General features: G+C 43.5%; 1 protein-coding gene across 1 annotated transcript; it reads right to left on the reverse strand.

Annotated features, from left to right (window-relative positions):
- Nucleotides 1–2,837: 2,837 nt before the first annotated feature.
- Nucleotides 2,838–8,707, reverse strand: LOC106588279 (uncharacterized). The gene is made up of 6 exons (XM_082970042.1): nt 8,278–8,707; nt 8,057–8,123; nt 7,372–7,846; nt 6,954–7,264; nt 3,266–6,538; nt 2,838–3,106 (listed from the first exon to the last, which is right to left on the reverse strand). Exons 3-5 carry the CDS (start codon nt 7,381–7,383, stop codon nt 3,529–3,531), a joined length of 3,333 nt encoding a protein of 1,110 aa, XP_082826168.1. The 5' UTR covers nt 7,384–7,846; nt 8,057–8,123; nt 8,278–8,707; the 3' UTR covers nt 2,838–3,106; nt 3,266–3,528.
- Between the last annotated feature and the right edge of the window lie 3,965 nt (nt 8,708–12,672).

Raw genomic sequence — 12,672 nt, forward strand, 5'->3', positions numbered from 1 at the left:
CTCGACTTCTCCTACTTCCCTCACCCGCCCTCCCCCTCTCTGGCACGGCGGTCACATGCCTCATGACCCCGGGGGTAAGTTTGTTTCATGGGCGGCTGGTTCCCTGAACACACACACACCGATGGTCTTTCTCACACTAACCAACGCATGTCATTTATTTAATTACACTTCAGCTTTCAAGGAGTGAATAAATGTAGTTTTTTTTTATCACAAAAGCACTTGCCTACAGGTTTCAGTGAAGGCAATTGAAATGTGACTATAAAAAGAATGGCATTTTGGTTTCTTAAAGTTTCTTTAAATTATAAAAGATGAGTTTTTCTGATACTGTGCTTCACTGCAAGTTTCACAACCACAGAGTTTTGTTGTCGTTATGAAAATGTTTTCACGTTTCTCCTTTTATAATCCGTTCTAGTATTTCCCTGCATGAAGGTTGAGCAGCCAGGCGAAGCAAGGATCTCGCATAGCATAGATTAGACAGCATTGCAGCCAGGTGTCTAGCCTAGGTCATACACTGTAATTTATAGAAAAGATTAGCCTACATTTGAGTTTTTTTAGGTTTTTGATTGCTTAGGTTTCGGTTCAACATGTTTGAGTTTACAAAAAAATCGCCTAGTCTATAACCCAGATTTTCCAATTTTCCCCTCAGACAAAAGAGTCTAAGTTCAGAAGGCAAACTGTTATCATAGAGAGAAATAGGAGAATAATCATCTGGACAAGCATAATCATTTATGATTCATGAAGGTGAATAAAACCGAAATGAATGTCTCCTCACATCATTATCACACTTGAGTTACTTATTTGTTTAATTCAGACACTTTGTGTGGAAAAAAAATCTCTCTTAATACAATATCGTTGAAGAATGATTCATATTTTTTTTAGGCCTAATAATCAACGTCGCTCTCTTACAAAAAGGCTTTCATTCTCATAATCATTGCAACTCCACGAGGTGAGATCTTGCATGGAGCCCCAGGCCGAGGGAGATTGACAGTTCTTTTGTGTTTCTTCCATTTGCAAATAATCGCACCAACTGTTGTCACATTCTCACCAAGCTGCTTGACGATGGTCTTGTAGCCCATTCCAGCCTTGTGTAGGTCTACAATCTTGTCCCTGACATCCTTGGAGAGCTCTTTGGTCTTGGCCATGGTGGAGAGTTTGGAATCTGATTGCTTCTGTGGACAGGTCTTTTATACAGGTAACAAGCTGCGGTTAGGAGCACTCCCTTTAAGAGTGTGCTCCTAATCTCAGCTTGTTACCTGTATAAAAGACACCTGGTAGTCAGAAAGATGAGAGGGGGTCAAATACTTATTTCCCTATTTAAAATGCAAATCAATTTATAACATTTTTGACATGCGTTTTTCTGGATATTTTTGTTGTTATTCTGTCTCTCACTGTTCAAATAAACCTACTATTAAAATTATAGACTGATCATTTCTTTGTCAGTGGGCAAACGTACAAAATCAGCAGGGGGATCAAATACTTTTTCCCCTCACTGTATAGGTTTGTCTTATTCCAGAATACACCCATAATTGTGATCCACACAGTATGGTTCTATGTTTTCCACTCTGTGATTAAAAGTAGTTCTCAGAATAGAGCATTTTTGAATTGCTAATTATGTTTGTTATTATGTAATATAAGGGGCATGCATCAAGATCTAAAGCATGGCAGATTGAGCTGCTGTGGAGTGTTGTGCTACTTGGGCCTCTAGTTCCTATGCAGGCTACAACATGTTACCAGAAGAATACGTTCAGGAAATGTAGTATTCTTATATTTTATAGAGTACATTTACAGTGCAAAGCCAGTGGCATGTCGTCAGTAAAGATTGAAAATGTTAAGGGGCCTAAACAGCTACCCTGGGATATTCCTGATTCTACCTTGATTATGTTTGAGAGGCTTCCATTAAAGAACACCCTCTGTTTTCTGTTAGACAAGTAACTGTTTATCCACATTATAGCATGAGTGGCTTTGTTTGACCGCTCTACCATAAAGGCCTGATTGGTGGAGTGCTGTAGAGATGGTTGTCCTTCTGGAAGGTTCTCACACCTCCACAGAGGAAGTCCGGAGCTCAGAGTGACCATCAGGTTCTTGGTCACCTCTCAGACCAAAGCCCCTCTCCCCCAATTGCTCAGTTTGGCCTGGCGGCCAGCTCTAGGAAGAGTCTTGGTGGCTCCAAACTTCTTCCGTTTAAGAATGATGGAGGCCACTGTGTTCTTGGGGACCTTCAATATTGCAGAAATGTTTTGGTACCCTTCACCAGATCTGTGCCTTGACACAATCATGTCTCTGAGCTCTACGGACAATTCCTTCGACTTCATGGCTTGGTTTTTGCTCTGACATACACTCTCAACTGCTGGAGCTTATATATTCAACATACAGAAAACATCTCAGAGGGTTGATCTAGCTGCAGATAGCTAATTATCCTCTATGTGTTTTCCCCTTGCTGCTAATAAGCTCTTATCAATCTAACTAAATTAATAGAGAACATCTGGTTATCTGACGGTCTATGCAGCAACTATTGTATTAGAGACAAGCTCTGGTTATTTTATTTATTTTACAAGACAAGTTGTTAAGAACAAATTCTTATTTACAGTGGCAGCCTAGGAACAGTGGGTTAACTGCCTTGTTCAGGGGCAGAACAACAGATTTTTACCTTGTCAGCTCAGGGATTTGATCTAGCAACCTCTCGGTTCCTGACCCAACGCTCTAACCACAAGGCTATCTGCCGCCCCAAGTCCTGCCATCTCAAAAACTGCACAATAAATGTGTAACCAAGGGGGAACTAGTGCATTTCTCTGAGAAAAGCTGCTTCGGTGCTACCAATCATCCAAAACACTTGAAACTCTTGTAAAATAATTTGCATTTATTTGATCAAATAGACTTTGAAAGGGTAGAGATGCAGAAATTCCTCTAAATCAAAAGTCTTGCTGTTACAAAAGTAGTTCTTCATGCAGCGTAACAGGTTACAGGTTCTTCTTGGTGAAGCGCCTGAATGGCTTCATCATTGCTGAAAAGACCCTGACAATCAAGGATTGTTTTTTGATAGGCTGAGATATGGAGGGAGAAACCTCTCCAACTGGAGATTCAGCACCATGAGCCTCAATGTGTGGAGCTAGAAACACAAGAGAAATGGATGGGGAGAGAGAGAGAGAAATACAGTATAATAACTTTGATAAATAACAGTGCAATGAGTTTGGTAGGCATACTCTATGTTTCTAACACACACCTAAACAAAACTACAAGCTATAGCAGAGCTCTAAAACATCCTTACCTATGCAATGTCCATCAGTAGAGGGAATCTCAGTCTGTTCCTGGACTGAACGGCAGTCCTTTTTGTTTTCTCTCTTGGAACGCTAACAGGAGAAAGGTAAAGAAAATGGTACAGAGAATAAAGAAAGAAATGGAACACTTCTGAATCCAAGGCAACAATTTAGTGATGAATAAAAACATATTTATCTCATATATTTGTCTTATCATAGCCACATCAATAACATCAGCACCTAACTGGAACAAAAAACAAATGCTAACTCCCTGCTATACCTTGAAGTTGATCCTGAGTTTGGTCATTGAAAAGCAAAGGAAGCTCCTTCTTGCTTTCTGCTCAGCCCCCCTCTCTGTCTCAGCCTGGTCTGCTGGGTTTGTTGCAGCAGAAGCTGGTCTTGACGCTTCCTTGCGTCCCTGTACCAGCTGCTGGGTCAAGGACTTTACCAGGACTCTGTCAAATGCAGGGTCCTGGGAGGAAATAGCTGCTTGCAGGGTGTTATAAGAGCCAAACTCCTCCATCAAGTTTTTATGTACACCTCTGAACACCCTGTGGATGTGCAGGTTCTGGGAATATTCCTGTGTCCTGGAGAAACTGGATGCAGCACAGAACTCAGACAGGACTTGTCTGATGAGTTGCTGAGATGTTTCTGTCATGTCTGGTGCCTGTTGGAAGGGTCCATCTAGGGCTGAGGGTCTGATCTTCGATAGCAACCTTATCACCAGTACGGTGACCAAACAGATGACATCATCTTTGCTGGAGTCCATCAAGTACTGCAGTGGGAATGCAGTGGCACTGCTGATGTCTGGCCTGATTAAGAGCTCCCTCAGATGGCCAGAGCTGCTGGGGATGCTCACCTCCTTCTCTTCAATGTCAATCCCATCTCCCTTTGGTACCAAAGAGGTTCCCTTGCTGGTGAAAGATGGAATAGTGGAGGATCGAAAAGAGGCTTTAGCACTCGGTGGTCGGCTGCTGTCAGTCATTGGACTGTTACGATGCAGGGGTTCATCTGTGTGTGCCATCATCTTTGTCCTTAGGTCACTTGTAGAAATCTCTGGCATTTTAGAGTCCCTGGTGTCGATGCAGGAGCTCCTGACGATGGGGCAGGTCAGATCAAAAGGCACTTCGTCAGGGATGGGAGTGCCAGGGAGGTTGATCTCTAACTCACACTCTGACCTAGGACCCTTTGAAGAGCTAGACAAGGAACTACGACCCTTTAAAGAAGTGGACAAAGATGAACAGGTTCTAGGGATGTCTTGGCAGACTTGTTCACTGTCATCCTCACTTTTCTCAACCTCCTTCAGCATAGTTCCTACCATATCGTTGATCTGAAGGAGCTCCCTGGAATCCTTAATTCGCCCGAAGTTTGAGATTTCACTCTGGATAGCAACCAGGATTTGCCCAAGGGTCTCTTTGGAAGAAGCATTTTCTGTCCTTTCGGATCCGGATGGCTTCAGCCCTGTGAAGAAATCCTTAAGTATGTTCTTCATATTGACGCAGATGGTCTTAGCTGTTGACCAAAGCTTCTCTTCTGATATTTTAACACTCAATTCAGTATCATCCAGTTGGGAGCCCCCGTGGGAGCACTGCAAAACTCTCCCACTTCTTTCCAGGAGCACAGTGTCAGTGGACTCATTTTTCTGGAAAATAGTCGCCATTCCTTTGACAAAGGTTTCCACTAATCCAGGGGCTGTATTCTGAGAGGACATGGAGGCAATCTCTGATGGCGAGCTAGATGATAAGCCAGCCTGCAGACTTTTCTGAAGACCAGTATGGCTGATCTGTGTGATAAAGGAATGACTGGATCTCATCAGCACTTTACTCACTGCCTCTTCTGCCTGAGTCTGAAAGTCATTGCTAGAGAGCTTCTTAATGCTCTGAATCAGACTAGTAGAGGACTGTGTGATTCTGACACTCTCTTCTGAGCTCAGTTGAGAACATTGAGTACTCACACTCAAGTCTTCATTGGGTGAGGGTGACTGGGAAATAGTATAGTCATCAAGCTTTGATAGGACACCATCAACAAGCCAACAAGCATCTAGGGACTCATCAGATGAACTGACAACGGCCAAGCATTTACTCTCCACTTTTGATAACTCTGACTTGTAGATGGAAAAAACACTGCTAAGAACTTCTTGAGTGCTGTTATCCAGATTGGAGAGACAGAGAGCTGGTATTGGTTGGCTCTCACTGGGAACTCTACTAAGTTTGGTGCTGGGTAACTGGACCTCAACAGTTGAAACAGTTGCCTTTTCCAGGGTGTCTGAAGACTCCTGAAGAGAAGCATCCTTAGCCACACCTTCTTCTCGAGCGGATAGAGTTAAAAGGTCCCTCAGCTTTGCTCGTATAAGGCCATAGAGTGTGCGGGCTGGAGAGAAGGTTATCTTCTGTGAAAACCCTGTTTTGTGGTCATTTACAGGAACTGGCCAATCAACTGCTTCACATTTGCCTTCAAATGATGCTTTCGTCTCCATGCCTCCCACAAATGCCTTAACAATCACTGTGGCAGTGGAGCTTACAGATGTCAGGGCTGTGCAGCTGGTATTCAGGGGAGCTTCAGTAAGGCTAGGAGCAGCACTAGAAGGCCTAGAGGAAGGAGCCACGCCAGAAGAGCTGCTGACTTTCCTTGTAAGGATGGTGCTCACCGCCTTGAGGGCTTTAGACTGAAAGTCGGGGCTAGAGAGGGTCTGAAGCTCTCTGGACACCACACTGCTAGAGGATCCAGTCTCTTTGAGAAAGTGAGTGGTCCCTTCTTTCCCAGATGGACACTCAACATCAAGGTCACATTGAAGATTGGTCAGAAATTTAGACCCCAAGATTGTCATCTTCTTGGCCAGATCCAATAGGATGTTGTAGTCCTGTGCCATTTTGTCCATTGTGCCGACAATGGCATTCAGCACATCATCGGTCACAGGGTCCATGAGGGGCTCGATAAACCCTACCCACTCTGGCTCAGACGTTTGGCTCTGTAGCTCGGCCAGGATCTGCACCGAGGCTACCCGAATGACCTCCTTGCCTGCTGCTATGTCCTGACTGTCCATAGGGGGGCAACTCCCCGAGCTGGCCTGAATGGCCACTGAGAGGCCAGAGTTAAGCTGGTGTACTACCTCTCCCGCGATAGCATAGCTCAACTCGGAAGAGCTGGAGGAGGTGGGGTTGGAGTGACCCTCAACCAGGGATATCAGGAGGCTCTCTTCCGTTACCCCAAAGAGAGCTTTCAGAGGCTCCTCCATGAGGGGAGCCTCTCTAGTTGCTGGCAAACTCTGCAATGAGGTCTGGGAACTTGAAGATAAACACACAATCACCACTTATGCCATGCAAATGTGACCAGCCAGCTGGTATCTAATCTGGGTCATTAGTGAGCTTGAAAATCAAATGAGAGCAATGATGGTTTACTTCTCATACCACCGTAGTTCTAGAAGCCTAAAGCCAACTGACACGAGTTTTTGCCTGATTTTTATGTTTGTACCACATCAGAATATGATTAATTCTGAAAGGCATGTACCTGATCTGTTTATTCATAGATTACTTTATGGCTAACCCAGTTAAAAATTACTTTCACCTGGACCCACCCCCTCAGGGGCAACATTTCTGACCAGAACTTCAAACTACAAGGTATGAATTCCAAGTTAATAATTTATGATAAGTATGGGTCAGGTCTTGCAATTATTAAGTTGAAATATTGCTGTGAACATACCTCTTAGGCGACCAGCATGGTGATGAGGTTCTGCGAGTGGATTTTTGGCGGCACCCTGCACTGCCATTCCTCCTCCTCTCCTTAGTCCAGTAGTTCATCTCACTGATCAGCAGCCTTTTCTCTCGCTCATCCAGACTGCCTAAGGAATCCTCAGACCCTGTCAGAGAGCACTGGGATTCTGGGGAGGCTGCCCCACTCCTCAGGTCCACACCCATGATACGAGCTAGCGCTGGTAGGAGAATGCGGAGGGCTGTCTGGGTCACGACCTTAACAATCTTCAGACACAGCATGGAGAGCTGCTCGAATGTGAGCTATGGCCAACAAACAGAGTAATGTTTTTGTCAATCAAGCAATTCCATGACACCATTCCCTATATAGCGCACTACTTTTGACCAGAACCTTATGTGGAGAGACTTACGTTATTTTTCATGCCATGCTGAATCACTCTCCATTGGCTAGAGAAAAGAAAAGAAAGGAAACATATTTTAGCTGCACACTGGTGTTGAGTTAGTGGAGTCACTAGATAGCCATGTTAGGGAAAATAAAAGTGTATTTAATTAAGCTATTAGCAAGTACATGAGCCATTTTGTTCTTGATTTACAGGAAGAGTTAGGGGTGTGGTTACGGTGATGTTAGGGTTAGGTGTAGTGTTTGAAATCGCATTTGTGGTTAGAAGGTGCACTATGACTATAAATTCAGAGTTGTTGTATGTGAGGTTGGAGAAAGACATGGGACTTGCTCATCAGTTAGACTCCTCAGGAAGGAGAGGAGGATTGGGGCACAGCATGTCCCAATCTTGAGAGAAGGCATTAGAGTCCTCTGAGCCTCCTTCTCCAGCTGCTCAATGATAGATCCCCTTTCCCGGAAACCACACCCGGGTGTCTGAGAAGACTCTGGGAATCCGCAAAGAGAAATCTAAAGTTGAATCTGAACTTTATATCTAATTTCCTTCACCTTTAGTGATTTGATTGCACTGGACAGGTGAAAGCACATCTCTCTGCGGGCCTCCACTATATTGCTTTCACCTATATAGATACTATCTTCTCAGATCAGTGCTGATGAATTTGAACACAACCTGCACCCAACATGAAGTAATCTCGGACCTGCACCAATGCTGCTGTCCTCCTCCACGGAAGTCTTCTTGGCACTGCCACTGGACTTACGTTTAGCCTACATGACAACAGATTATAGGTCTCATAGCAGATCTAAGGTCAGTGTAGCGTCTCCTCCTAATGCTTTAAGGTTAGGATTTAGTGATAGTAAACTAATCCTAGATCTGTGCCTAAGTAGGCAGAGGATGTGTAAAGGACAGCATATTTCCTACCTTGCCTCCTGTCCTGTTCTTGTTGGTCTCATGTGTCTCTGTTTCATCCTTCATATTCTCCACAACTTTATTTTGATCATCCGGGGAATCCTCCCATTTCACGCTCTGTGGATAAATGAGAGGTCAATAGCAGGCTTAGGTTGTGACTTCATAAAACAACTTATTCGCTCCTATTTGAAACAAAATGGCAATAGTGGTCAGATTTCAGTCCATGGATCAAACCAGTGAGACCTATTGCTGTGGTAGTGACCTACTATACTGTTAGTAATTTCTCCTCTAAACTCAAAATAGGCTAAATGAACCATACCTTGCTGTTGTCTGACATGATGTGTAGCTTATTGTTGTAGGCTATTTAGAGGTAATACTAATATCTCCTTTGAAAAAACGTCAGTGAACCATCGGCAGACAACTGAAGTGAATATGAACGTCCTTGAATTATGCCAAAGCATTGTTGAATACTCGATTCCGATTGGCTGAAGCAAGGGCATTCCTCAAAGATGTCATACACACATGATGTCACAATTAGGCCTACGTCTAACGTCTATATGAATTGTCAATGTCATTAGAAAACAGATCATAGCTTGTCAAAGTTCTGCCAAACGAAAATATTTGTAAGTGCACGTTTTTGCGTTTAATTTATGGTTTATCAAGCATCCTCATTCATCACAATGCACAAAAACGTAACTAGCTGCAATCCATTAGCTATAATTCTGAGGTTGCAAAGCTGCAAAACTAGGACATGCAATAAATTATAACCACTTGCACTTAGAATAATTTAAAATCAATGACGTTCTAGGGGGCTTTAACTATTTCAGCATTATGGAGCTGTCTGCTGCATAGAGCTGACACGTTTCTAGGCGTCAGGGGAACGTGCCATGGTGCTGAAATGTTTCGAGTCTGGGCAGCACCTGAGACCGCGGCATGGTGCTGAAATGGAGCAGGGCTCAGTTCTATGGGTATCTCATGCGGATTTTCCTGCTAGCCTATGTATAACGATACTATAATTACATTATTTTCATCCATCCGTCAACAAAAAGGGCATGTCAACGTTTCCCAAGCAATAATGCAATGAAGCCAAGCCGAGATGTATAGTTCTTCATCCAGAGGACGAAGTTCCACTGTATCATCTAAAACGTTCAGAGAGATCCCTTAAAACTGCAGAATAAATTCTCCACAGCTGTTATGGTAGCTAGGTTAATTTAGCGAGACATGGACAAATCCAACACATAGCGTTTCTACTGAGTCCTGCTTAGAGGTGACTGACTGTCATGTTGCTAGTTGTAATGACGCTTTTAAAACAATAATAGTTATTTGTAATTGCTCTGGGAGCTAATTATTGCAGAGTCCAGCTACACATCCTGCTCGCTGGGCTCATTATGGACAGCCAATGAGCAGCTCAGGTGAAAAAGTCAGCCAGATCTGATCCCTATAAAATACATGCTACTAGGCTACTGTAGCAACCTGCCGACCTGCACAATCCTCCATGGCACTAATGTTACACGCGCAGTATGGTATGCTAACATCCCACAACAATTCCCCAATTGGAATTACTTGCCTAAACGTCCAATCATACTTATTTTCTAATATCAACCATAGTTTCTGCACTTAAGGCAGACTTGCCATTAGAACAAGATGGAATTAGGAAAACTCTAACGCTCGTTAAACGTAGGCTAAAATGAACCTTACCTGGCTGTCGTCAGCCATTATGTGTAGCCCGTTAATTAAGGCTATGCGCCTCTGATACTGCAGCTGTTCTGATAGGCTACTGTAGCTGCTCTGTAACTGTTAAACGAGTCTAATCTAATCTTATCCGTTGAAAACCCGTCAGTGAACCGTCCTCAAACACAATGAACTGATGTCAATATGGACATTAACCTTCACATAAAGATATCAAATACATGACGTCAGATATGCCTAGAGGTATTGTTGACTTAATCAGAATACATATCATAGTGTCACAGTACGTGCTGTTGACAGCCTAGCCCCTGAAATCTGTTGTGAATGTATAGTAATGTTTTTACAATTGTATAACTGCCTTCATTTTACTGGACCCCATGAAGAGTAGCTGCTGCAGCTAAAGGGGATCCATTATAAATACAAATACAAACCCAATGCACCATGATAATACATGCATCAACTTGTTTTGACATATCACATGGGATATGACAGTTCCTGATTCTGAGATACTGTAAATCAACAGACCTTGAGAGGAGATAAAACAACATCTGTTGATCCATTTAACAGGTTTCTGGTGGTTTCTAAGCATTCTACATGTGTTGGGGAAGGAGGGTGGGATGTCTCCAGAGCATCTAATTACATCAATCATGTCTTGCCATGCATGTGATATGAGATAATGTTATGCACCACGCAAATATACATTGCCTAAGGCTGCAGTGCTATACTCCATGGAGACAGTGCTCATTGTTCATTTTACATGATGGATATATGCTACTCCATTTCATACAATCAATCGTCAATCAATCAGTACAATTTATTTATAAAGCCCTTTTTACATCAGCAGATGTCACAAAGTGCTTATTTAGACACCCAGCCTAAAACCCCAAATAGCATGCAATGCAGATTTAGAAGCACGGTGGCTAGGAAAAACTCCCTAGAAAAGCAGGAACCTAGGAAGAAACCTAGAGAGGAACCAGGCTCTGAGGGGTGGCTAGTCCTCTTCTGGCTGTGCCGGTGGAGATAAAGGTACATGGCCATTAAGGTCAGATTGTTCTTCAAGTACTGTAGTTCAAACATTCTTCATAGATGACCAGCAGGGTCAAATAATAATGTGGTTATACTGTGTAAAACAGGTCAGCACCTCAGGAGTAAATGTCAGTTGGCTTTTCATAGCCGAACATTCAGAGGTCGAGACAGCAGGTTTGGTAAAGAGAGAGAGAGAGAGGTGGGGGAGAGGGAGAGAGAGAGCGAAGATCGAAACTGAAGGTCCATGACAAAGTATCACGTCCGGAGAACACCCATGCCTCTTCATGTGATACATGATGTTTGGCTGTGATTGTAACAGCTGTCTTCTGAAATGAACCAAGGCGCAGCTAGACTGTGAATACTCATACTTTAATAGACTCAAGTAAGGCATCCACAGGAAACCAATAACATAACAGCAGCAACAGTTTGCAGGCAAAAAAAAAAAAAAATAAATAAATAAATAATAATAAATAAAAAAAAACGCAGCGCAAAACAACCACCCACAAACCCCAGTGACAAACAACTCCTACATATATGACTCCCAATCAGGAACAACGATTCCCAGCTGTTCCTGATCAGGAGTCACAAGACACACACAAGACTGCCACGTCCTGACCCCCAAACTACTACACCAGCTCCATCTGCTGGTCAGGACGTGACAGTGATGTGCGAAGTGTTATCTAATGGGTTTGGTGATTGTTCTGTGTGAAGCCGTATTCTGCATTGCATCATGGAATGTGATGTGAAATCCCTGGGCCTATGGCTGTTGAAGCTACTCCACTGCACTGCTGCTGTGAGCAGGAGTGGGAGAGAAGCCATGCTTTTATTAGACTCTTCTTCTGTCACTCATTCTCCTGCCTCTCCATCTCAAAGGCTGCCAAATATTTTGAAGAGTGGTTAAAGAGGTGGCTGTGTGCACACACACTTAGACTCCAACTCTATTTACAGTGAGGGAAAAAGGATTTGATCCCCTGCTGATTTTGTACGTTTGCCCACTGACAAAGAAATGATGTCTATAATTTTAATGGTAGGTTTATTTGAACAGTGAGAGACAGAATAACAACCAAAAAATCCAGGAAAACGCATGTCAAAAATGTTAAAAATTGATTTGCATTTTAATGAGTGAAATAAGTATTTGACCCCTCTGCAAAACATGACTTAGTACTTGGTGGCAAAACCCTTGTTGGCAATCACAGAGGTCAGACCTTTCTTGTAGTTGGCCACCAGGTTTGCACACATCTCAGGAGGGATTTTGTCCCACTCCTCTTTGCAGATCTTCTCCAAGTCATTAAGGTTTCGAGGCTGACGTTTGGCAACTCGAACCTTCAGCTCCTTCCACAGATTTTCTATGGGATTAAGGTCTGGAGACTGGCTAGGCCACTCCAGGACCTTAATGTGCTTCTTCTTGAGCCACTCCTTTGTTGCCTTGGCCGTGTATTTTGGGTCATTGTCATGCTGGAATACCCATCCACGACCTATTTTCAATGCCCTGGCTGAGGGAAGGAGGTTCTCACCCAAGATTTGACGGTACGTGGCCCGGTCCATCGTCCCTTTGATGCGGTGAAGTTGTCCTGTCCCCTTAGCAGAAAAACACCCCCAAAGCATAATGTTTCCACCTCCATGTTTGACGGTGGGGATGGTGTTCTTGGGGTCATAGGCAGCATTCCTCCTCCTCCAAACACGGCGAGTTGA

Source organism: Salmo salar, chromosome 27 (assembly GCF_965601325.2).
Source record: "Salmo salar chromosome 27, fSalSal1, whole genome shotgun sequence".
NCBI classification, from domain to species: domain Eukaryota; kingdom Metazoa; phylum Chordata; class Actinopteri; order Salmoniformes; family Salmonidae; genus Salmo; species Salmo salar.

What these genes read in the sequence shown, in the direction of transcription:
- LOC106588279 (XM_082970042.1), bottom strand. An exon ending in CCATGCTGGTCGCCTAAGAG is followed by an intron (nt 6,539 to 6,953) that starts GTATGTTCACAG and finishes TTTATCTTCAAG; the next exon opens with TTCCCAGACCTCATTGCAGA.